The sequence below is a fragment of the Eretmochelys imbricata genome, chromosome 10 (genome assembly GCF_965152235.1).
Source record: "Eretmochelys imbricata isolate rEreImb1 chromosome 10, rEreImb1.hap1, whole genome shotgun sequence".
NCBI classification, from domain to species: Eukaryota; Metazoa; Chordata; order Testudines; family Cheloniidae; genus Eretmochelys; species Eretmochelys imbricata.
This window is the reverse complement of record NC_135581.1, coordinates 67,154,771-67,177,618: the sequence shown is the minus strand read 5'-3', so window position 1 is coordinate 67,177,618 and position 22,848 is coordinate 67,154,771. Positions and strand designations below refer to the sequence as shown.

At 45.8% G+C, this 22,848-nt stretch overlaps 1 protein-coding gene across 1 annotated transcript in view; it reads left to right on the top strand.

Annotated features, from left to right (window-relative positions):
• The first annotated feature begins 223 nt into the window (after nucleotides 1-223).
• Nucleotides 224-22,848, top strand: part of BNC1 (basonuclin zinc finger protein 1) — a 62,146-nt gene continuing 39,521 nt past the window's right edge. The window contains exon 1 of the mRNA XM_077829332.1: nucleotides 224-827. Coding sequence (XP_077685458.1) covers nucleotides 224-827 — 604 coding nt within the window. The remainder of the gene's footprint in view (nucleotides 828-22,848) is intronic.

Genomic DNA, 22,848 nt, shown 5'->3' with positions numbered 1-22,848 from the left:
GGAAAGAGACCTTAGACTCCCAGCCGTTCTCATGGAGTCAGTGCTGACCCCAGCTCGGGCATGCTGCGCCGATTCGGCTCCGAACACCGCGACTTCGGTGCGTGGCAACCCTTCGGTGCCTTCCACTAGCCGGCACCGCTCCCCATCTACGGGACACAAGAAGCCGAGGAAAGGCCCATCTTCACAGCAGCATTGAGAGAAAGTAGGGGCAGAGGCTAGACCTATGTCGGGAAGCCCTCGTTCCCCTCCGGCCCCTAGACCTCCGACTCACGTTGAGCGGAGTAGCTTGGCTGCGTCAGGTCAGGCCTCTCCGGATGTCCGGATGTGTTCGACGCCGGAGGCCTTGCAAGCGGCTCGAGACGTCATGACCATGCCGGTAACGGGGGCGCCGCCGGTGTCAGGCCCCCGCTCTAGCAGCAAACCATCACTGGGCTCCCCACAATCGCCCCCAGCTAGGCGCAGGTCTTGGTCAGGAGACTGCTCCGACCCTGCTTGCCACCCAGCAATCGTTCGGGACGCAGTCCTCGTGCATCGCCGTCAACGCCCGCTAGACTGTCTGGTTGGGTGCTGTCCAAACGGGGCTCCCGGCACCATTCCACACCGCGGAGTGATTACCAACGTGACCAAGAAAGACGTCACAGACAGTCACCGAGTTGTTGGGGCTACCACAGTCGGTCACAGCACGGGCGCCATTGCCGCTCCCAGTCAGACTCCTGCTCCCGCTCCCTGCCGAGACACCGCCTCCGCAGCTCAAGGCATAGATCTCCGGCACCGCGCCATCGAAAGTCTGCGTGTCGGAGTAGATCACGGAGCAGAAGCTATGAGTGGTACCGCTCCTTTCCCTCGGGGTCATGGTTCCGTGTACACCATCATTCCCGGCACCACTGTTCCTCCCACGATAGCGCCAGGTCACTTTTCAGCCCAACCTCCACTCGCAGCCACCCCTCCTTGGGTCAACCTAGTCAAGCCAACCAGCTGGTGCCGCAGCAAAGGCAATGGCACGGGGCCCCATGGCAAGGGCAGTGGTACCAGTGGGCACCGTGGCCTCCGACATAGCCCCAGGTAGGGGCTCACTTGGTAACTGGCGCTTCAGAGGCGCTGTCGTCCTTGCTCTTTAGGCCCCCAGGAGCTAAATTGGTGGGACATGCGTCCTCAGCGCCACGCCCGGAGTCTGACCAAGGGCTGGACCCTCCGGTGCCGGCAGACATTCAGAGCTCTGTGCCGGCCTTCTCCCCCACTCCGGATGACACAGTTGAGACCTCTCCGCCCAGCAGGAGGACTTCAGAGCACACCAGGAGCTCCTCAAAAGGGTAGCATCAAGCCTTAACCTCCAAGCAGAGGAGATGGAGGGGCCCTCGGACTCCCTTTTTAATATTCTGTCCTCCCCGGTGCTGGGCAGGGTGGCTTTGCCCCTCCACAAGGGGGTGGCAAACATTTTGAATGCCTTGTGGCAAACACCAGCTTCTCTGGCCCCCACTTCAAAGAAGGCAGACCGCAAATATTTTGTACCTGCCAAAGGGCATGAATACCTTTATACCCACCTGGAGCCCAACTCCCTGGTGGCCAAATCTGTCAATCACAGAGAGAGACAGGGCCAACCAGCTCCCACGCCCAAAAAATAAAGATTTAAGGAGACTGGACTCTTCTGGTAGGAAGCTGTATTCATCTTCAAGTTTCTAGCTGCGGGTGGCTAACCACCAAGCTCTCCTGAACAGATAAGAATTTAACTTGTGGTGCACACTGCCAAAATTCGAGGTTTCCCTCCCACAGCGAGACAAGAAAGAGTTCAAGGCGCTGCTGGAGCAGGGTGTAACTGCCGCCAAAGCTGCCCTACAGGCAGCATCGGATGCGGTGGACACGGCTGCTCGATCCATGGCCTCAGCAGTATCCATGCGGAGGGCATCATGGCTTCTGCTGTCCGGGCTATCCACAGAGTCCCAGTCAATTATACAGGATCTTCCGTTTGATTGTAAGGCTTTGTTCACAGAACAAATGAATGCCAGGCTGCATGGCATGAAGGATTCCCGCACGACCTTGCAGACCCAGGGGCTTTACATACCGCCGGCCAAAGCCAACTTCAAGCCGCAGCAGGCCCCCGTTCAGGCTTCTCAGCCTAGATATGAGCCCGCCTATAACAAGTCTAAGGACTGGAAGGGGCGCCCTCAACGGCGGTCACATCCTGCCCTGCAACCTGGGCCCTCTAAGGGCAAGCAGGCGGGAAAAAGGCGCTTTTGATGGGCGCCAGGGGGTACCCAGGCAACTCCCAAGGGGATTCCCCCTTCAATAAAGCTTCCCTTCCACAGTTGCTTGTGTGCTTTCCTCTCGGAATGGTCGTGACTAACCTCAGACCAATGGGTCCTCAACACCTTCTCTCTAGGCTACACGCTGCAGTTTGTCTCGCCCCTGCCCAACCACCCCCATCCCTCGCTCTTCTGGGGGACCCATCACATGTGGACCTGTTAGAGCAGGAGGTGTGCTGGCTCCTCAGTCTGGGAGCTGTGGAAATGGTGCCCGGGAAGTTCAAGGGCAGGGGGTTTTACTCCTGTTATTTTCTTATCCCCAAGGTGAAAGGGGGTCTAAGGCCTATCCTGGATCTGCGGGACCTGAACCAGTTCATGGTCAAGCTCAAGTTCCGCATGGTCTCCCTGGCCTTTATCATACCCTCCCTGGACCCCAGGGATTGGTACGTGGCTCTGGACCTGCAGGACGCGTATTTCCATGCTCATATATTCGAGGGGCACAGGCGTTTCCTCCAGTCCCTAGTGGAGCAGAACCACTATCAGTTCACGGTCCTCCCGTTTGGCCTATCCACTGCCCCCAGGGTGTTCACTAAGTGTATGTTGGTGGTGGTGGCCTACCTCAGGCGCCGGGGGGATCCAGATCTTCCCCTACCTGGATGACTGGCTGGTCAAGGGCAGCTCCCGGTCGCAGGTGCTGGACCACGTGGTGCTCCCTTTGCCCACTTGTTCCAACCTGGGTCTGTTAGTAAACAAGGCCAAGTCAACATTAGTTCCAGTCCAGCACATAGAGTTCATCGGGGCGCTCCTGGATGCCTCGATGGCCATGGCCTCCCTCCCACTGGGCAGGTTCGAGACCCGGAAAAGGCCAATCGCCTCGGTCTCGAAATTCCCTGTGACAATGGCTAGGGTGTCTACAGCTCCTGGGTCACATGTCGGCGTGCACGTACGTAGTACGCCACACCAGACTCCGGATGAGGCCCCTCCAACTTTGGTTGGCCTCACAGTTCTCCCAAGCCCGGAACAGTATGGACAAAGTCCTCACGGTGCCCGACCCAGTGATCGCCTCCCTGAGTTGGTAGCCCTCCCCGAGCAACATGCTCCAAGGGGTATCCTTCCAGGACTCGGCCCTGTCGCTGGAGCTAGTGTCTGACGCATCAGACCTGGGTTGGGGGGCCCATATGGTTGACCACGGAGTTGTCCCTCCACATGAACGTCAGAGAGCTCAGGGCGGTACGCCTGGCATGTGTGGCTTTCCGCTCACACTTAGAGGGCAAGATAATCAGGGTCCTCACGGGCAGCACAGCCTCGATTGTTTTACATCAGCAGGCAAGGCGGGACCCAGTCCTTGGCCCTCTGCCAAGAAGCCTTCAAGCTGTGGGACTTCTGTATAGCCCACGACATCTCCCTGAGGGCCTCCCACCTGTTGGGAGCCCGCAACACGCGGGACGATGGTTTGAGCAGGGATTTCTCCTCCCAGCATGAGCGGTCTCTCCACTCAGAGGTGGCTCACCAGACCTTCCGAGCGTGGGGAATTCCCCAGGTGGACCTGTTCACGATGAGGCAGAATAGGCGTTGCCCCCGGTTCTGCTCCGGGGGGGGCGCTTGGGATGGGGTGCTATCTCAGATGCTTTCCTCCTGCCGTGATCAGGCCAGCTTCTTTATGCCTTCCCCCTTTCCCCCTCATCAGCAAGGTCCTAGAGAAGGTGAAGTTAGACAAGGCATGGGTCATTTTAATCATCCCGGCTTGGCTCCGGCAGCATTGGTACGGGACCCTCATGAGCCTAGTGGTGGCCCCGCCACAGCCATTGCCTCTCTGCCCAGACTTGCTCTCCCAGAACCAAGGCCGTCTCCTCCACCCCAACTTAGAGGCTCTCCACCTCATGGTGTGGCTGCTCAATGGCTAGGCAAGGAGGAGCAGGTGTGTTCGGAAGGAGTCCAGCGCGTCCTCCTGGAAAGTCGGTCGCCGCCCACACGCCAAGCCTACTTGGCAAAGTGGTCCAGGTTCTCCAGGTGGGCTGTCGAGCAGGGTGTTTCCCCGACGGCCACCCCGATTCAGCTTATCCTGGATTTCCTCCTCCTCCTTAGGACCCAGGGCCTGGACCCCACCTCGGTCAGGGTGCACCTGGCAGCCATATCTGCCTTCCATCCACCGGTGCAGGGTCTACGGTGTTCTCCCATACTTTGACCAGATGGTTCCTCAAGGGATTGAACTGTCTTTTCCCATATGCTAGGCCCCCTGTCCCACAGTGGGATCTGATCTTGGTGGTGTCCCATCTCACGGGACCCCCTTTGAACCTTTGGCCATGTGCTCCTGGTCTCATCTTTCATGGAAGGTGGCCTTCCTGGTTGCCATCACGTCGGCCAGGAAGGTATTGGAGCTCAGGGCTCTGACCTCTGACCCCCGTACATGGTTTTTCACAAGGATAAGGTCCAGCTCCGCCCACACCCCATGTTCCGCCCTAAAGTGGTCTCCGCCTTTCACATGGGCCAGGACATCTTCCTGCCTGTCCTCTGCCCCAAGCCTCACGTGCCCAATGAGGAACGCCGCCTCCACACGTTCGATGTGCGAAGGGCACTGGCTTTCTACCTGGAACGGACTAAGCCGTTCAGGAAGTCTTCGCAACTGTTTATTGCTTCGGCTGAGCACATGAAGGGGCGGTCGATTTCCACCCAGCACCTCTCTTGCTGGATCACCTTGTGCATCTGTACTTGTTACAATCTGGCAGGAGTTCCCGCATCACCGATCATGAAGGCACACTTGACATGGGCACAGGTCTCGTCAGCTGCCTTCGTGGCCCACATCCCAATTCAGGACATCTGTAGGGCTGCTGCCTTGTCCTCTGTTCACACGTTCACCTTGCACTACGTGATTGTCTCCCAAACCAGGGACAACGCTGGGTTCGGTAGGGCTGTACTCCATCCGGGAATCTGTGAACTCCTACCCACCTCCAACAGATATAGCTTGGAATCACCTACTGTGGAATACACATGAGCAATCACTCGAAGAAGAAAAGACAGTTACCTTTTTCCATAACTGGTGTTCTTTGAGATGTGTTGCTCATGTCCATTCCACATCCCGCCCTCCTTCCCCTCTGTCGGAGTTGTCCGGCAAGAAGGAACTGAGGGTCGGGGGAGCGTGCAGCTCCCCTTATACTGCGCCATGGGGGTGCTACTCCAGCCGGGCGCAGCGGTGCTCTCCCTACAGTTTCCCCTAGGAGAAAAACTTTTGGCACCAGTGCATGTGGCGAGCACACACACCTACTGTGGAATACACATGAGCAACACATCTCGAAGTACACCATTTACGGAAAAAGGTAACTGTCTTTTCAAAGGACTTCTTAAACGCCACAGAGGCTTTTCTTGTCCGTTTGCCCCTTTTTTCAGGGCTCTGAGCTTATTCACCTAAATAAAGCTCCAAAATGAAACTCAAAGTCCAAAAACACAGTCCATCAGCTTTACCCTCTTGTCAGGTCACTCCCACTCCCTGTAGTCTCACTGCACATGTTCCAGGTCTTTTTGCTGAAGCCTGCTCATTCCAAGCAGTCTCCAATTCACTCTGCTCCCAGGCCTTCCTGCTTTGGCAGGCCACTCCCAGCCCCTGGCTGGAGCGTTCGCTTTCTGGCTTTTGCCTCCAAACCCCCCGCTGTCAGGGTCTTCCCTACAGAAACCTTTCTTGCTTCCCCCTTCACTGCAGCCCTCTGCTGCCCTTTATGGGGAATTATCCTGCTCTTGCCCCGATGTGGCTCATTCTGTAATCTGGGTTGGCTAGCTCCAGGGCCGGCTCCAGGCACCGGCTTTCCAAGCTTTTGCAGCTTTTGCGCGGCAGCTCCGCTGCTCTTTTGTTGCGGGTGCGGCAATTCGGCGGCTACCATTTGGGGCGGCAAAGTTGGTGGCGCCGCCCCTGGCTAGCCCCATCCTTAATGGGTGAGCCACTTGATTATAGAGGGGATAGCGGCAATTCACACCTCATGGGGTTGGGGTTGAGTAGTGTGGATCAGGGGTAAATGACAGCCTTTGCTACAAGTTCAGTTTTTTCTGGAATTTTTTTCTACAAGATTCTCTACCTCTTCAAATTGCCCTACCTCTTCAAGTTGAGTTTAGTCCTTCTGCCATTGAAGTCAATGTCAAAAATCCCATTGATGTCAATGAGGGCAGGACTGAGCCCACTGTTTTGGCTGTATCTGAGCATTAAAAAGGTGTGTGCTTTTTAAATACTAGAGAGCCTGGAATTAATGGGATTTTGCAGAATAAAACAAATATTGTAGAGATACCCTAACCTTCTTGATCTGCCATTTTTTTTTCTTGTCCTCGACGTTAAGGCAGTGGTTTTATGGAGAACTTTGCTGACACACAGTATCTTGCAAAATATCACTTCAGCATCCTGGCATCAGCGGTCAGTTTTAATACCTGCCTGAACCCCCCTGGGAGGGCCAGGAATGGAGAATGCATAGTGTGATCTTACACATTGGGCAGGGCTTTGTTAGATTAATTAAAAACTCCTACCCGAGCATACCAAGGGGTGTTTTTTCAGTCACTTTGATAACTTTAACCATCACATTAATTTTTATAACCAATTCCCAGATGTACCTCCTCTTTTTTGACAACTATTCTACATGCCACATCCCAAAGTTCCACTATTTTTTGAGTAAGTTCAGACTTTTTTAAAAGGTGAATTTTTTCACCTTTGCTGAACAAATCCTCCAACTTTTTAAAAACAACATTACTCACCTTTGGACGCTGACCAGGCATGAAAAATTTCAATACAAAAGGTTAGTTTTGTTGGCCAGGGTGAAAACAGATGGTTTTAACTGAAACTGTTATGCAGCCTCAACTGCAGCGGTCACTACCAGATTATGTTCTCTCTCTCTCTCTCTCAATATTTTGAACAAATCATAGCCAAAAAAATTACTTGGCAAAATATGTAAAATGACAGTATGAGCTGTTATTAAAAAGAGTGAGGATATTTGTGCATTGAAATACACTTAGTAATAAGTATTTTATTGTGGTCGGGCTCAAAGCCCCAATCTTTTACATTACCTATATCCTGATTAAACTCTCACAGCTACACATTTTAAATTATTTTTATTTCTGTTACAGCTGCACTATAGAGTCCCTAATAACATCAAACACCTGTTCACAATTCACAATGTTTTGCCAACTTCTTTCCCTTCCCTCAACTATTCTCCCTCCCACAACCACCCCTACACACACTCTGCAGGGTGTGAGACCAGTTTGCTTTAGGGTGAGGAGGCCTGGGAGATAGATAAGATTGTGTGTGCATGAGGCGGTGGGGGCTTGGCTCTATGGTGACCAGATTAAACGGAGAAAATATCGGGACACCTGGGGGAAGCGCAAAAAAAAAAAAAGGCGGCCGGAGTTGCCAAAGCAAAAAATAACCAAAAGAACGCTGGAGCGGCCAATATCAGGACAATATCAGGACAAATGGCGATGCCTGGTCGGGACACGGGACAAAGACCTAAAAATCAGGACAGTCCCGATTTTATCCGGATGTCTGGTCACCCTACTTGGCTCCCTTTTGGAGCCATTAGAACTTGATCCCTCATTTCCTATTGTCTTAACTAGGAGCACCTTGCAGAAGGCATATGGTCCCTCACAGGATCAGACCATCATATGGTAAAGGAAAGGGTGCAGAATCACATGACCTTAAGCACTAACTACATACATCTTTATTTCCATCTGTTGAGCATGTTACTCCCACAAAATTCCTGGCACTTACTGCCTAGTGTAACATGTTGGGGGAGTGTGTGTATATGTACCACCCATTTTCAGGTGTTTCAGCTTGTTAACAACCTTAGCCTGTAGAATGTGGTTAGATGTGAGAGTCTCCATCAGCTCAAGCATCCGAATTCACGTGACTCTGTTACACACAACCACACAATGGCATTTATGTGGCTATGGATAGTTAAAGTGAAACTGGGAATTGTGTCTAGTCCTTTTGCTCTTGATAAAAACAGGTTTACTAATGTTAAAATTGTGATACAACCTAAATGAATTTCCCTCTCCCTCATTTTCTATTCTTAACTCTTCTTGTGTGCCAGTGGGCTCTCAGATCAGCACGTGAAATTTATATTTAATTTTAGGAAATTTATAACCATCACAAATTTGAGTCAAATAACACAAAAGCACAGGGCAGACATTAGGCAGAATGAACATCCCAAAAATATTTCTATTTAATTTTTCACTTCTTGAGCACAATTATCTTGCTGATATGGAAAGATGTAAGGAATATACATATCTGGCTAATGCCAGTTGTAACTTTGAAATTCTTTGCTTTAAAGCATTTCTCAAAACCTATTTTTTTAAAAAGCTTGAGCATGAATTTGAAGTTCATGCAAGTAAGAGTATAATAACAGTAGCCTCACTTGATCCCTGTCCAAACTTTCCCTACAGAGCTTGGGAAGAACTCCTCTGGGCTGGATTTGTGTTTCATCAGGTACTGCTTTAATTGAGACAAGGGACACAGTTTCAGAGTAAACCAACAGAAGGTATTAACAGAGCCTTTTGGGTAACATGAAAGAGTGCCTCAGTCCTTCTGTCTCTTGAGAGTCTAAACACCAACTGAATTGTCTCACTTCGTTTTCCCTTGCGGAAATGCTTAGCCTTACCAAACACTGCTTAGTCTTACAGGTATATTCCCACCAATTAAAGAGGAGAGGTTCCTCACAAGTTCTGCCAGTGCACCCAGCTAGCTTCAACAGAGGTTGCCAAACGTAATAAACAGTGTCAAAGTGTGTGGTGGTTTTGGGATCTGTTCCAATGGGGACCAAGGTGAGATGATCACACCCATACTCACAATCTTAACTATCCATAAAACTAGATCCTTGTGTATTTCTACAGAATAAACTTGGGGCCATATTCATCAAATTAGTGGAGTTGCACCAGGGATGCTTTTGGCTTGATGTTTTATAGACTACTTTTCCCACTGGCACAGTACTACCTACAAAGTGACCTACAAGGCAACGTTGAGATCTGAATTAGGTTTAGTTTAGGTCTTGGGCCTGAGGTATGAAGTCAAATCAGATTTTGGGTTCAGATTTGACATCACTAAAACTTCACAAAGTCTTCTTGTTATGTTTGAGCTGCAAATGGCAGAAATTTTATAAGGTTCCAAGACGTCCCTGCATCTGAACCAAAAAATAGGTGCCTTCGAACCTTGGATCCAGTCAAGTACTGAAGCCAGAGGTTTGGATTTGGAGGAAGAATTGAATCCAAAATCCCCTTAAATTTGAAGGGAGTTAGCCCAAAATCAGAATTCTGAATCTATCTTTAGTAATCTACAACTGTGCTAAGAGCACATTAAAGCCTAATTACTATTAGCATATTTACTAAGCTCCTTTTCATATCTTGCCAAATGGGAGCTTCTGCACAGCGATAATACATTTGGCATAGTGGATATGCATTGCTGTTTTTGTTGCTCTGTGACCACTGAGAAATGAGGAACGCTAGTTGTAAAACACTGCTCTACTCCACCTCCAAAGCATTTGAGTGATTCAGCTATTTTCTATTCGAAAAACAGGTACCCTGCTTAATCTGATCATACATTAAGCACTACAATAGAACAAAAGACACAACCACAGATAATGCCATAAACGGGAAAGACAACATCTAGGATGGATTCCATCCATTTAGCTGGAGTCATCGCTACTCCTGCAAAAGACCTGTCCATGCTTGAACAAAGCCCCTTGCATTGCTGGGGGGGATCTGCCATCATTCTCCCCTGTGGAAGATTTTGCCACGGACAGCTTTAAAATCTAGAACAACCCTGTCAGTAGAGGCTGCAGAAAGCGATGCATTGATCAGGGCATCTTGGGCTGCCATGGGAATGAACCTTCTCTGGCCAAGTGTTATATTAGTCTTATTTTGGTACAAAGGGAAGGAAGTGGGTCCTTTCTGCTGGTGCGACCTCTTCTCTCCCTGGCAGAAGTCCTGTGCCTTGGTTGGATTGACAGAAGCCAACATAGTAGCTCCAGGGTGAATTTAGCCCATTGGCTCTCTGTGGGGAGCTGACTCCGAGTTGCATGAAAACTACAAGCTGGTTCGCCGATTACTTTAAACTCTCCCAAATGTTTAAAATTTCAAATTTTATTTTTCTGTGAAACAATGTTCAAGGTGAGTACTCAGTCCCCTAGCATGGGCTAGAGCTGTAATTCAAGAGGAATAATAATAATTTACACTGTCAACACCGTTCACCTGAGGATCTCAAGATAGTTTAGAAAAAATAAGGTCTTACAACAGCCCTATGAGATGGGTAAGATTGTTGTATTCATCTCACCTGTGGGGACACTAAAGCACAGAAAGGCTTAGGTGACTTGCCCAAGGTCACATGGTGACTCCAGATTTTGTCATGGACTTTAGTTTCCCACTGTGACAATGAGAGAATACTGTTGGCAAAAGAGCCCACCCTGCCACTGTGTCCAAAATTATTGTTTTTCAGCCACTGGACAACATTGGGGCTGTCCGGATTGGATTAAGGCATAGACCCAGTGGGCATAGACCCAATGCTTAAGGCCCAGCCCCTGGAATCATGCAATTACCTCAGAATGGCAGCCCTTTCTCCCTCTTATTTTTTAAGAAAATTTTAACTTTGGTGGTTATGAAGAAAAGTTTGAAAACATGACTGGAGTGAAACTGATGCAGGTATATCTGCCTGAGACTCAGGGCACGTCTACACTACAGGGCTAAGTCAACCTACGTTACGCAACTCCAGCTATGTGAATAACGTAACTGGAGTCAATGTACCTTAGGTCAACTTATTGTGGTGTCTATGCTGGGTCGATGGGAGACACTCTCCCATTAACTTACCTTATGCATCTCATTCTGGTGGAATACCAGAATCGACGGGAGAGCAATCGGCAGTCGATTTAGCAGGTCTAGATCTGCTAAATTGACCCCTGGTGGATTGATTGCTGTGCATCAATCCCCCAGTAAGTGAAGACAAGCCCTGAGACAATAGTTCTGAGAGGAGTGATAGTACCCATGCAACTCAATGGGGTGTTAACTCCAAGACTCATTGCTCTGTGGGGCCCTGTCAGTCCCAGCAGAGGACTGTGCGTGTCACAGGAGTAGAACTGTGTAACAGGCTTAGCCAACCCACCTAAGCAGATGCATCTGGGCTACTGGGGCATGTACTGGGAGCTACTGCTGCTGTCCCTGCCTCTCAGCAGAGGGCAGAGGAGAAAGGGACCACTGCTGCCACTCTGGGAGAAGAAGGGAAGCGCTATACCACTGCCCTGCCTCTCTGGGAGGGGCAGAGGGATCCTCTATCGCTGCCACTCAAAGTAGGAGGCAAGGCCACATGTCCTGGGATCCTTAATCTGGCCCTGGGGGTGGTAAGGATGCATGTTGCCACCTGGAATCACCTGCACACCTGGCCGTGATGGAGTCCAGCCCCTCCACAGGGGTACAAGAAGGGGAAGGCTCCCATCCACTTGCCCATCTGCAGTAGGCTGTGTGCTCTCTGGCCCTGTGTATCCACCAGTGTTTGGAAGTTAGAAATAGGGACATCTGAGTAGAAAAATAGAGACACACCTTCTCTCACCATTGAAATGCATTGGCTTAGCAGAGAGCTTTTGAGAAGGACAGAGAGGAAACAAGGAAAATATTTTGCTTTTAAAAAACAATTGCACTCTCTTTCTTAAAAAGGGCTGGCTGGCTCACGCTTACTTACTGCATCCTTGCTAACTGCCTGGGAAACCGCTTCCTGCAACTCTGTGCCTGACATAATTTATGTCAGAAGCACAATTGGTTGGGGCAAGTTTGTGATTGTAGCTGGCATTTCTGCCATGCCTCATGCTGACTGCAGTCTCTCCCTGCATCCCTGGTGTCTGAACACATTATATACTTTGCATGAGGAGAGCCTCAGAAGTCAGTCCTAGGGAGGAGAGCCACAGGGCAGACAACTGCACAAGCTGAATGAAAACTGAGTTATAATCTGTTCTAGGCTTATTAGAAAAGAGGGGGGGATAGACTTGCTACATCATGTAGAAACTGCAATGTAAATGCTGCCTAGCAGAGAAACCGTTTGATCAGAGGGAACATTAGCAAAATATAACCGCTGATGGATGATTCCTGCAGAACTAGAATACAGATCATTATACTGATGGTGCTATTAACACACATTTTGTTATAATAGGCTAACCTATTTAAAGGACTATAGGGAAATGAAATGGCTGTTGCAATTTGCAGTGGGATTATATTAATTCCATTAATAATATTTGGCTGAAGTGCTATCCAGCTACTGTATATTGTCATTTTTTTCATTTAACCATGTCATGACTAGCCTTTCAGAATTCTCCTCCCTGCCCCCTCCCTGCCATGCAGGCACAGTGGAACTGTTCTTTATTATTACAGACAACATGAAAGTGAATGAGGCAGCCTCTACTCAAGTTGGGAGGGAGTTACACCAGTAAAGATTTCCTGGGCCTAATCCTCCTCCTGTTTGAAGTCAATGGGAGTTTGGTATTGACTTCATTGGCAGCAGGTTGAGGTCCACTATTGGGCCTCTTCTCAGTGGATACACAACAAATTCAGATATAGAGCAGAGTGGAACTGGAATGTCTGTTCTGTGGGAAATTCCAGAACTTCAGAACTTGTTCTGAATGGGAATGAAAAAAGCAAAATTTTGAAACTTCCTGCAAAAGAAAATAATGGTCATTCAGGACCATCAAATCATTTCGCTTTGATAGTGTTGAATTATTTCAATAATGTCAATATGTTTCATTTTGACTTCTATATTACACTATAAAATTTAATTTAAGATTTTATATATATATATATATATATATATATATATATATATATATATATAAAAATATAACATTTAGTTTTGACTTCATTATTTCATATAGTTTTAGACTTATTTTAAACTAAATTTTAATGTTAATATTATATATAATTCGACCTTATCAAAATGAAACATTTTGACATTATTGAAATGATTCATTTAGATAATGCAATTCTAGGATGTATCAGGCAAGGTATTTCCGGTAGAGAGGGAGAAGTATTAATGACATTGTATAAACCACTGATAAGACCTCATTTGGAATACTGTGTACAATTCTGGCAGCCCGTGTTCAAGAACGATGAACTGTGTTTGGAACAGGTGTAGAGAAGAGCTGTTAGGATGATCGGAGTATGGCGATCCTGTCTTATGAGAGGAAACTGGAAGAGCTGGTCTTTTTTTTGCCTAGCAAAAAGAAGGCTGAGAGGAAATATGCTTGCTCTCTATAAATATATTGGGGGTTTAATACCAGAGAAAGCTAAGAGCTGTTTAAACTAAAGGACCACCCTGGCACAAGAACAAATGGGTATAAACTGACAGAGAACAAATTCAGGCAGGAAATTAGAAGAAGGTTCCTAACCATCAGAGGGGTGAGATCTGGAACAGCCGTCCACAGGAGTTGTGGGAACAAACAACTTAATTAGTTTCAAGAGAGAGGTGGATAAATTATTAATGTGATTGTAGGATGGAGTTGCTTGTAATTGTAGGGGGCAGGGCTCGACAGCCCTAGGGCTCACCTTTGGTTTGTGTCTGAGTTTGTTCCTAAAAGCTCATCCTTTAAGGTTTCAGCCAGACTTCTGCAGGAGTCATGAAAGGATTTTTTCCCTCCCAATGTATCTGGGATTTTTTAAAAAGTGTTCCTTCCTTTGAAGCGTTAGGAATGGCCACAGCTGGAGATGGGGCATAGGATGGGATGGACTAGGGCTCTGAGGTGCAACTGAGTATTCTCTCTCAGCTGCTTGGCTGACTGGTTCTTCCTCACATGCTCAAGGTCTTACTGATCGTCATATGTGGGGTCAGGAAGCAATTTTGCCCCAGGTCAGATTGGCAGTGATGTTGGGGGAGTTTTGCCTTCCTCTGCAGCTTGTGGGTACAGGTCACCTTGCCACGATTATATGGATATATCTCACTTAATCCTTTCCTTCCCATTGTGGGGACCTCAGGCATGGGTGTACCTTAGTCCCTCCTATTCTCTGCCTATGGCACATAAGTCTAGTGTTCTGTGGGCTTTAATACTTACGTCTAATTTTGGTTGTTGGGTTCAGTGTGGGGGAGTTGGGTGATGCTGGTGGCCTGTGATATACAGGAAATCAGACTAGAAGACATAGTGGTCCATTCTGGCCTTAAACGCTGTGCCTGTCTGACTCTTTCATGCTGAAATAGACGTGTTCCTACAAAATGATTTGATTTCTGACTAAATTGCATTTTTTGAAGGAAAACTATTCTGTAGAAAATTGGTTTTGGTCAGCTCTAGCCAGATACTTTAAAATACATAAATGCTTTGACTGAATTTTATTGCTCATGAAAATGAGAAGAAATGATAGTAGCTAGGTTCAAGTCAAAACGCTGCCAGACTGTGCAAAGATTTCCACACAGTTCTGTTAAGTCTTCATCCAGAGACCATTCAGTTCAGTAGAAAGACTCTCATGACTGAAGTGGGCTTTGGCTCAGGCTCTCAATGTCTCAGTCTAGCCTGGCAGCAGTCGTGCTGTCCTATGACTGGGCTTATTTAAACAAGACTGCTCAGTTTGAAATTGCCTCAGACACTGGTGATTTTGTGATGTAGACAAATGCCCACTAGGAACTAAAGGGAGTTAATCAAACTCACTTCACATTTGACCCAAGATTTCAAAGAGGGAAAGGCTGGTGTATTAATCCATTAGGCCACCAGCCCCTCACTACAAGCATATGTATGCTACTGTATTAAATATCTACAATATGATGTTGCTGTGCAGTATTTTTGTAGAACTAGTACAAAGTCGCATAGTGAATTCACATGAAAATTAGAGGGGAGTTAGATGGTCAAACAATTACACAACTGAGAATTGGAGCCCTGGTCTGAATTTAAAGCCAGGTCCTGTCTTTTTAATTGACTGACCCAAAACTCGAGATCTGACTCGCTCAGGACTTTGGGAATAGGAAGGAAAGTGGTGGAATGTGGCTCTGAATTTTGCACTCTAGTCCCTTCTCTGCTTTAGACTATAAAGTTATATTTCTTTGTCAGAAACCAAAGTCCTTTTGAGAAATCCAGTTTGTAAACATGCATGTAGCTTCTTGAAGTGGGTTGTTAACAAGGAAACTTTAAAATTCTATCAAGGGTTTTGGACTGTGAGGGTATTACTCTGTGTGTGTGTGTGTGTGTGTGTGTGTGTGTGTGTGTGTGTGTGTGTATAGATAGATTGTTTATGGTTTGTGGTTTTTTATTTTTGGTTTTCTGGATATACTTTGAAGTATATGGGAATGGGGAGCTCAATAGGAAAATCTAGTGACTGGCATAATTCTAAATCTAAACTGAAAAGCAGAATTCAACTATAGGCAGATGTTTTTTATACTGCAGGATTTTTGCTGCGTTTATGCTAAATGAGACTTCCTGAGATAAGACAACAGAGGTTACATTCTGACAATAACCTCATTGAAAGGAGATTGGGTGGAGGGGGAAAGTTTAGGGAGCTCTCAAGTATAACTTGCAACTTCAGGCACTTCTCTGCTCCTTTTATCTTGGAGAACTGAAGAGCACAAATGGCAACAAAAAATGGCACGTCTTACAGCTATGAGGGCAGGAACTATGAAGGGAGCTTTAAAAAAGCATTGATTTAACATGTTACTTCATATAAACATTTATATTCTAAAATTTTGTTTGGCATCCCAAAACTTTGCATTTTGATAAGGAGAAGAAGCAGATTTGGGTGTTAGATGAGTGAATCAGGTCATTGGGCCACAGAATTCCTGTAATTTCATCCTCTGAAAATAAATTAATATTTTAGAGGGCATTAGGAGAGAGAGGTTTTTTAAAGTGAGTAAATCTGACTTCTGTAACAAGACTTTTATTTCACGTCACCTGTCTGTTTTTATTATATCTTTCACTTTGCAAGAAGCATAACAAAAATCTGAAGAGGACCCTTGCCTGTAGCAGGAAGCATAATCTCTGTCTCATTATTATATGCTGGCATCAGCACACTGACATTGCTAATTGCCTCCACATTATACTGGCTGAATTCCAACCATAGTGGCATAAAAATTAATGAACAACACACAGCTCACACATAAGGAACATATGGTGCAATACTGGTCAATTACATTTTAGTTTAAAATAATGTCTTGAGGGAGTCCTGATCAAAGCATTTTCACAAAATGACAAAGGGCCTAGTTCAGCTTGTCTTACTTATACAAGCATTCCCATTGTCCTGACTGAGACTGCTCATGTGAGCAAGGCTGGTACAATATTGCCCAAAATTGTAAACAGAGTGCCAAAAAAGTTGTTTCAGTGTAGCAGCCATGTTAGTTTGTATTTGCAAAAAGAACAGGAGGACTTGTGGCACCTTAGAGACTAACCAATTTATTTGAGCATAAGCTTTCATGAGCTACAGCTCACTTCATCGGATGCATTCAGTTGTTGGGTTTTTTAAAACATCCTTTTGTGCCACTTTATTGGGAGAAATGTTTTGTTTTAATTTACTTCAGTGAAGCATGTTACAGGAAATAATTGTTGACTTCTTTGAAATATGATTCTATGTAGTGAATTTTTTAAAGATTTTATCTTTGTCTACAGTAGACTGCATAACTTGCTCTGTGAATGCATTGTTGCAGAAAGATAACACACAATTATTTCCCATCAGAAAATGCATAACCCAAAGTTTAACTGCATTGTTTTTATCTATGTAGATGCTGCATACAAAATCCAGATTTAGAATTAAGATTTTAATACAAGGCTCTTTTAAAGTTTCCTCCAAATTGAAAAGTTTACTCAAGATTAATGGTAGACTTTGGGTTCTGCTTTCTTACTAAAGCACATGCTGGGTAACCCCTTGTTAATGTTATTAGGAGTTAAATATTTGCAGTGAGCGAATTGTGACAGGGTTTTACAGCAATTATACAAATGTATAATGTAAGAACACTGCTCACTTAATACTCTCTGCTGCCCTAATCTGAAGTAAATAGATCCCATAATACTGCGAGGACCGCCTATTCAATAGAAATTGTTGACTTTGTCATGCTGGCGATTTCCTATTGTTACAAATACAAGACCTGTTCTTGACCTAACAGGCACTGAGCATCAAAAATTCCCATTAACTAATACAGGCCCTATCCCATACGACTGAAATCAGCAGCCTAAATTAATTCCTGGGCAAGAGCTGAGCTCTGTGCAGGGCTCCAGGGCAGATGAAGCTGACTTTCGGTAACCTTTGTGCTTCTTGTGTCGTGGGCCAGACAGGTGGAAGCTTGGTCCCTGCTGGAGGTTAGAATAGCCTGAGGGTTTCCCAAACCAAAGTTTGGCTTCTGATGGCCCCTTTGGGCCATTACAGCAGCTGGAAAGAGCTGGGTATAAAAATGCTCAAGCTGTACCCCCAAAATGTTGCCGTCTGTGGGAATTCTCTGGGGACAGTATCAAGCTGCTTTATAGTCCTTTCTATACTGGTTCTGACAGCGTAAAGAATCCATGAGACAAACATGAATTGGGACCAACAGGAATTTAGTGCGGCAACTCTTCACCTATTTTGCTGAATATTTTACTATTTTTAACCTACTATAGAGGAATAAATCTTTCTTCTTGAAAAGACCCTTAAAATACCCTTTCTGAAATATTTTATAATCTGGATTTTCTCTTCAGTATATGCTGACATAAAGCACTTCAAGTATGCATTTGTTTACTTGTTCTGGAACTGTAGGAAATAATTGTATAAGGTGCTGTTTTTCAATTTTTAAAAGCAAGTTACGATTTTTTTCCTTTTTTTAGAAAAAGATAAACACTAATGTCTTAAGAGGAAAAAGTAAAGCAGTAAATAGTTGAGAACACAGTACAGGGAATGCAGTATAATGGCACTGATACAATGCTTTTTGTTTGGAATGCAATTAGACATGTTATTCTATTGCAGTCAACAGACCAAATGCCACTGTAAGTATTGCACTTGTATAAATCTCAAATAACTCTATTAGCTTCAATTGAGTTTCAGTATTTGTTTTTTACCACTGCTGTAACTATGAGTAGAAGGAATCATAGAATATCAGGGTTGGAAGGGACCTCAGGAGGTCATCTAGTCCAACCCCCTGCTCAAAGTAGGACCAATCCCCAACTAAATCATCCCAGCCAGGGCTTTGTCAAGCCTGACCTTAAAAAGCTCTAAGAAAGGAGATTCCACCACCTCACCAGGTAACGCATTCCAGTGCTTCACCACCCTCCTAGTGAAAAAGTTTTTCCTAATATCCAACCTAAACCTCCCCCACTGCAACTTGAGACCAATACTCCTTGTTCTGTCATCTGCCACCACTGAGAACAGTCTAGATCCATCCTCTTTGGAACCCCCTTTCAGGTAGTTGAAAGCAGCTATCAAATCCCCCCTCATTCTTCTCTTCTGCAGACTGAATATTCCCAGTTCCCTCAGCCTCTCCTCATAAGTCATGTGTTCCAGTCCCCTAATCATTTTTGTTGCCCTCTGCTGGACTCTTTTCAATTTTTCCACATCCTTCTTGTAGTGTGAGGCCCAAAACTAGACACAGTACTCCAGACGAGGCCTCACCAATGTCGAATAGAGAGGAACGATCACGTCCCTCGATCTGCTGGCAATGCCCCTACATATACATCCCTTCTTGGCAACAAGGGCACACTGTTGACTCATATCCAGCTTCTCGTCCACTGTAACTCCTAGGTCCTTTTCTGCAGAACTGCTGCCTAGCCACTCGGTCCCTAGTCTGTAGCAGTGCATGGGATTCTTCCGCCCTAAGTGCAGGACTCTGCACTTGTCCTTGTTGAATCTCATCAGATTTCTTTTGGCCCAATCCTCTAATTTGTCTAGGGCCCTCTGTATCCTATCTCTACCCTCCAGCGTATCTACCTCTCCTCCCAGTTTAGTGTCATCTGCAAACTTGCTGAGGGTGCAATCCACACCATCCTCCAGATCATTTATGAAGATATTGAACAAAACCAGCCCCAGGACCGACCCTCGGGGCACTCCACTTGATACCAGCTGCCAACTAGACATGGAGTCATTGATCACTACCCGTTGAGCCCAACAATCTAGCCAACTTTCTATCCACTTTATAGTCCATTCATTCAGCCCATACTTCTTTAACTTGCTGGCAAGAATACTGTGGGAGACCATGTCAAAAGCTTTGCTAAAGTCAAGGAACAACAAGTTCACTGCTTTCCCCTCATCCACAGAGCCAGTTATCTCGTCATAGAAGGCAATTAGATTAGTCAGGCATGGCTTGCCCTTGGCGAATCCATGCTGACTGTTCCTGATCACTTTCCTCCCCTATAAGTGCTTCAGAATTGAGGACCTGCTCCATGATTTTTCCAGGGACTGAGGTGAGGCTGCCTGGCCTGTAGTTCCCAGGATCCTCCTCCTTCCCTTTTTTAAAGATGGGCACTACATTAGCCTTTTTCCAGTCGTCCGGGACTTCCCCAGATCGCCATGAGTTTTCAAAGATAATGGCCAATGGCTCTGCAATCACATCCGCCAACTCCTTTAGCACTCTCGGATACAGCACATCTGGCCCCACGGACTTGTGCTCATCCAGCTTTTCTAAATAGTCCCAAACCACTCCTTTCTTCACAGAGGGCTGGTCACCTCCTCCCCATGCTGTGCTGCCTAGTGCTGTAGTCTGGGAGCTGACCTTTTTGTGAAGACAGAGGCAACAAAAGCATTGAGTACATTAGCTTTTTCCACATCCTCTGTCACTAGGTTGCCTCCCTCATTCAGTAAGGGGCCCTTGACTTTCTTCTTGTTGCTAACATACCTGAAGAAATCCTTCTTACCATCTCTTGCTAGCTGCAACTCCAGGTGTGATTTGGCCTTCCTGATTTCACTCCTGCATGCCCGAGCAATATTCTAGCCCCTGCAGGACTGTCCCTCGCTAACTAGCAGCCTTTGTTTCGTATTGGCCCCGTTCCTCCAACCCCACTCACAATTCCAGCTTTACGCACCCATCTGTCAGGGTCTCAGACAAACATCTTCCAGGCCACCCTCTGCTGGGACCGAGCATTCCTCCTGAAAATTCCTTTGTGTCAAGGCACTTCTTAACTGACCAGGTCACCCCTGGTACCATGTACCTATTGCACATATTGGGGGGGCAGAGCCCTTTACAATGAAGACACTAAGATCATGCGGTGTAAAAATTCTTAGTTTGTTTTTTCCCCAGGAGCTCTAGTATCTCCACGGTTTGCAGCAGGACTCTGAACTCTCGCTGCAAGACAGCCCTGAGGTCAGGGAAGTACCTTTTGCAAGCCTGCTAAAAAGGTATGCAGGTTTGACAGAGCTATTGCAACTTACCATTTCCTGCCCGTGGGTCACATCATGCCATGACTGTTGGCAACACACCCAACACGTTAACCATTCCATAGCACTGCATACTCATACACAAGGAGCCCACAATTTCAGGGTGTTCTGTACCCTCTTTGGAATTATTCTGAGTTTACACCATTGCTACTGACAGCAGTATTTGGCCCATTGAGTCTAGATCTAAATATGTAGAAGCAGTCTTTCAGCAGTAAGAAGGCCAGGGGACCAGCTGGCATCTGGTAGTTTTCCTTCTAGCATAGAATTTATTTCCAAGATGTAGAATTGTGAGGATTCCTTAAGTCATCCCACTAGAGTCACAAGTTTGGTATCTTGCCAATGGCATGTAATACACTTCCTGGCACACAGTAAGAGAAGTAAAATTAGTTCAGAACTTTAGAATTGAGTTTTGTTTACTATATTCTTTGAACAGGCCTGGTAAAGGACCAGTAGTTAGGTTTTCATTAACCATTTTACTTCTGAGTTATTTACACCCGAACACCATGGTTGCAGGTTTGGACAATTCCAAAAATATATAAACAATTGAATCTTTAGCTTTTCGACACCATCAGCAAATATCATCCACCATTTAGCCAGTTTCCTGGTACATAGCAAAGCATGTGAGTAAAGGGGGGAAATGGGAGATGTGGTATTTTGGAAAAACCTAGATTACTATTCTTACAGAAAATATTGCTGTTAGGATCTTTTCAAGAATTGCAGTTTCCAGCTGAACTTTTATAGATGTTTTTGCAGATGTGGGGAAAGAAAGATAGGTAAATCCGAGTGATTGATTACTCTAGGCTATTTCTTTTAAGTAAAAATTTTATTGGTTTAAAGATATGGGAAGAAAATCCTTTCTAAAAGTTGTTGAAGCCCAGTGATTAATTTGTAAAATGGCTATTTCTTTGTTTTACAGATTTCAGTGAAACTTTAACAACTGATTGAAAGTCAGGAGAAAGTTTCTCTCAATGGGATCATGAAATAACTTCACTACATTTAGCCATTGGATGTAGAAATACTTGCCATGAAGGCATTGGGCCTGAATATTTCCCTACAACAGGGATACTTGAGAGTGATGACCAATACCCAGTGCTGTTTTAATTTCTCTGCAGATTTAAATGAAGAGTTTAATTACAATGTCATGTGCTTTTCTGCCTGTTGAATCTGCTGGGAACCTGAAGAGTAGGTGTTTTTTAAGTTTAAATTGTTTGTTTTTAAATTGTATTTGCCTCTATGAAAATGTTGGCTTATTTCTTTTAGAGAGATAATTCTGAGTCATTTTGCATGCAGCTGAGTCCCCCTCCCGTTTTTTATTTGGTGCTGTGGAGATGAAGTACTTCCTATATTGGTTTTCTATTTTCCCCTTGTAAATCATCTCAGAGTGCAAGGATTCAGGCTCATCACTCTTCACACATGTAGATGTGTTAGCTCAGTGCATATTTATGCATCTTTAAATAAGTTTGTTTCTGTATATTTAGACTTGCTCTAATCCACATTTCTTCAATGTCTGTAATTGTTTTGAACTCCAAAACCAAATGACAGCTAGAGGAAAATGAACTTTCAGCTCTGTCCTTCTGTGACAGATTCCAGAACATCTCTACCTTGAGGCAAGTTTGGTCACCATTTTGCCTGTGTGACCCTTCCTAACCTGTACCAGTCAGCAGGCTAGCACTAATGTCAGTACTGTTTACTTGAACAAGACTGATAGCATCCAGGTGGGGTTTCCAGTCCTTTTTTTTTTTTTTTTAAATAAAGCCATGGAATTCAAATGCTAACCTAAAAGTTAAGCAGCAAACTTCTTAGCAGATCAGCTTTACTTTCCAAGCTAACGCTCTGTGATGACTTTCCTTCACAAAAGCATAGTGCCAAGTCCTCCGTTGGTGTAAACTGGCATAGTTCCATGGACGTCAGTGGAGCTACACCATTTTCCACCCACTGAGGAGCTGGCTCACAATTTCTGAATTTTCCACTTATTTTACCTGTTTCTAGTATGGGGTTGTTTTTTTTTTGCGATTTGCAATGTGTTTACAATGCTTCAGTAAGCAGCAGGAGCCAATGACAATGCCACGGGTCTTTACGGTATTATGCAACCTTAGAGTTGATTCCATCATCTGTATGCTGATTTAATGATAAAGGATTGCTCCTATGTCTTTTCTCTGTTTTTTTTTTTCTTTCATTTTTCACAACTTTTTCTCCTTGGTGAACAGAGCTGTGCAAATTAGCATAAATCCGTCCACTTACGACTTCTGACTTTTATGATCTAGCTACTGAGCTACAGCCCTTGATAACTAAGGATTGTGCAGTTTTACTCCCT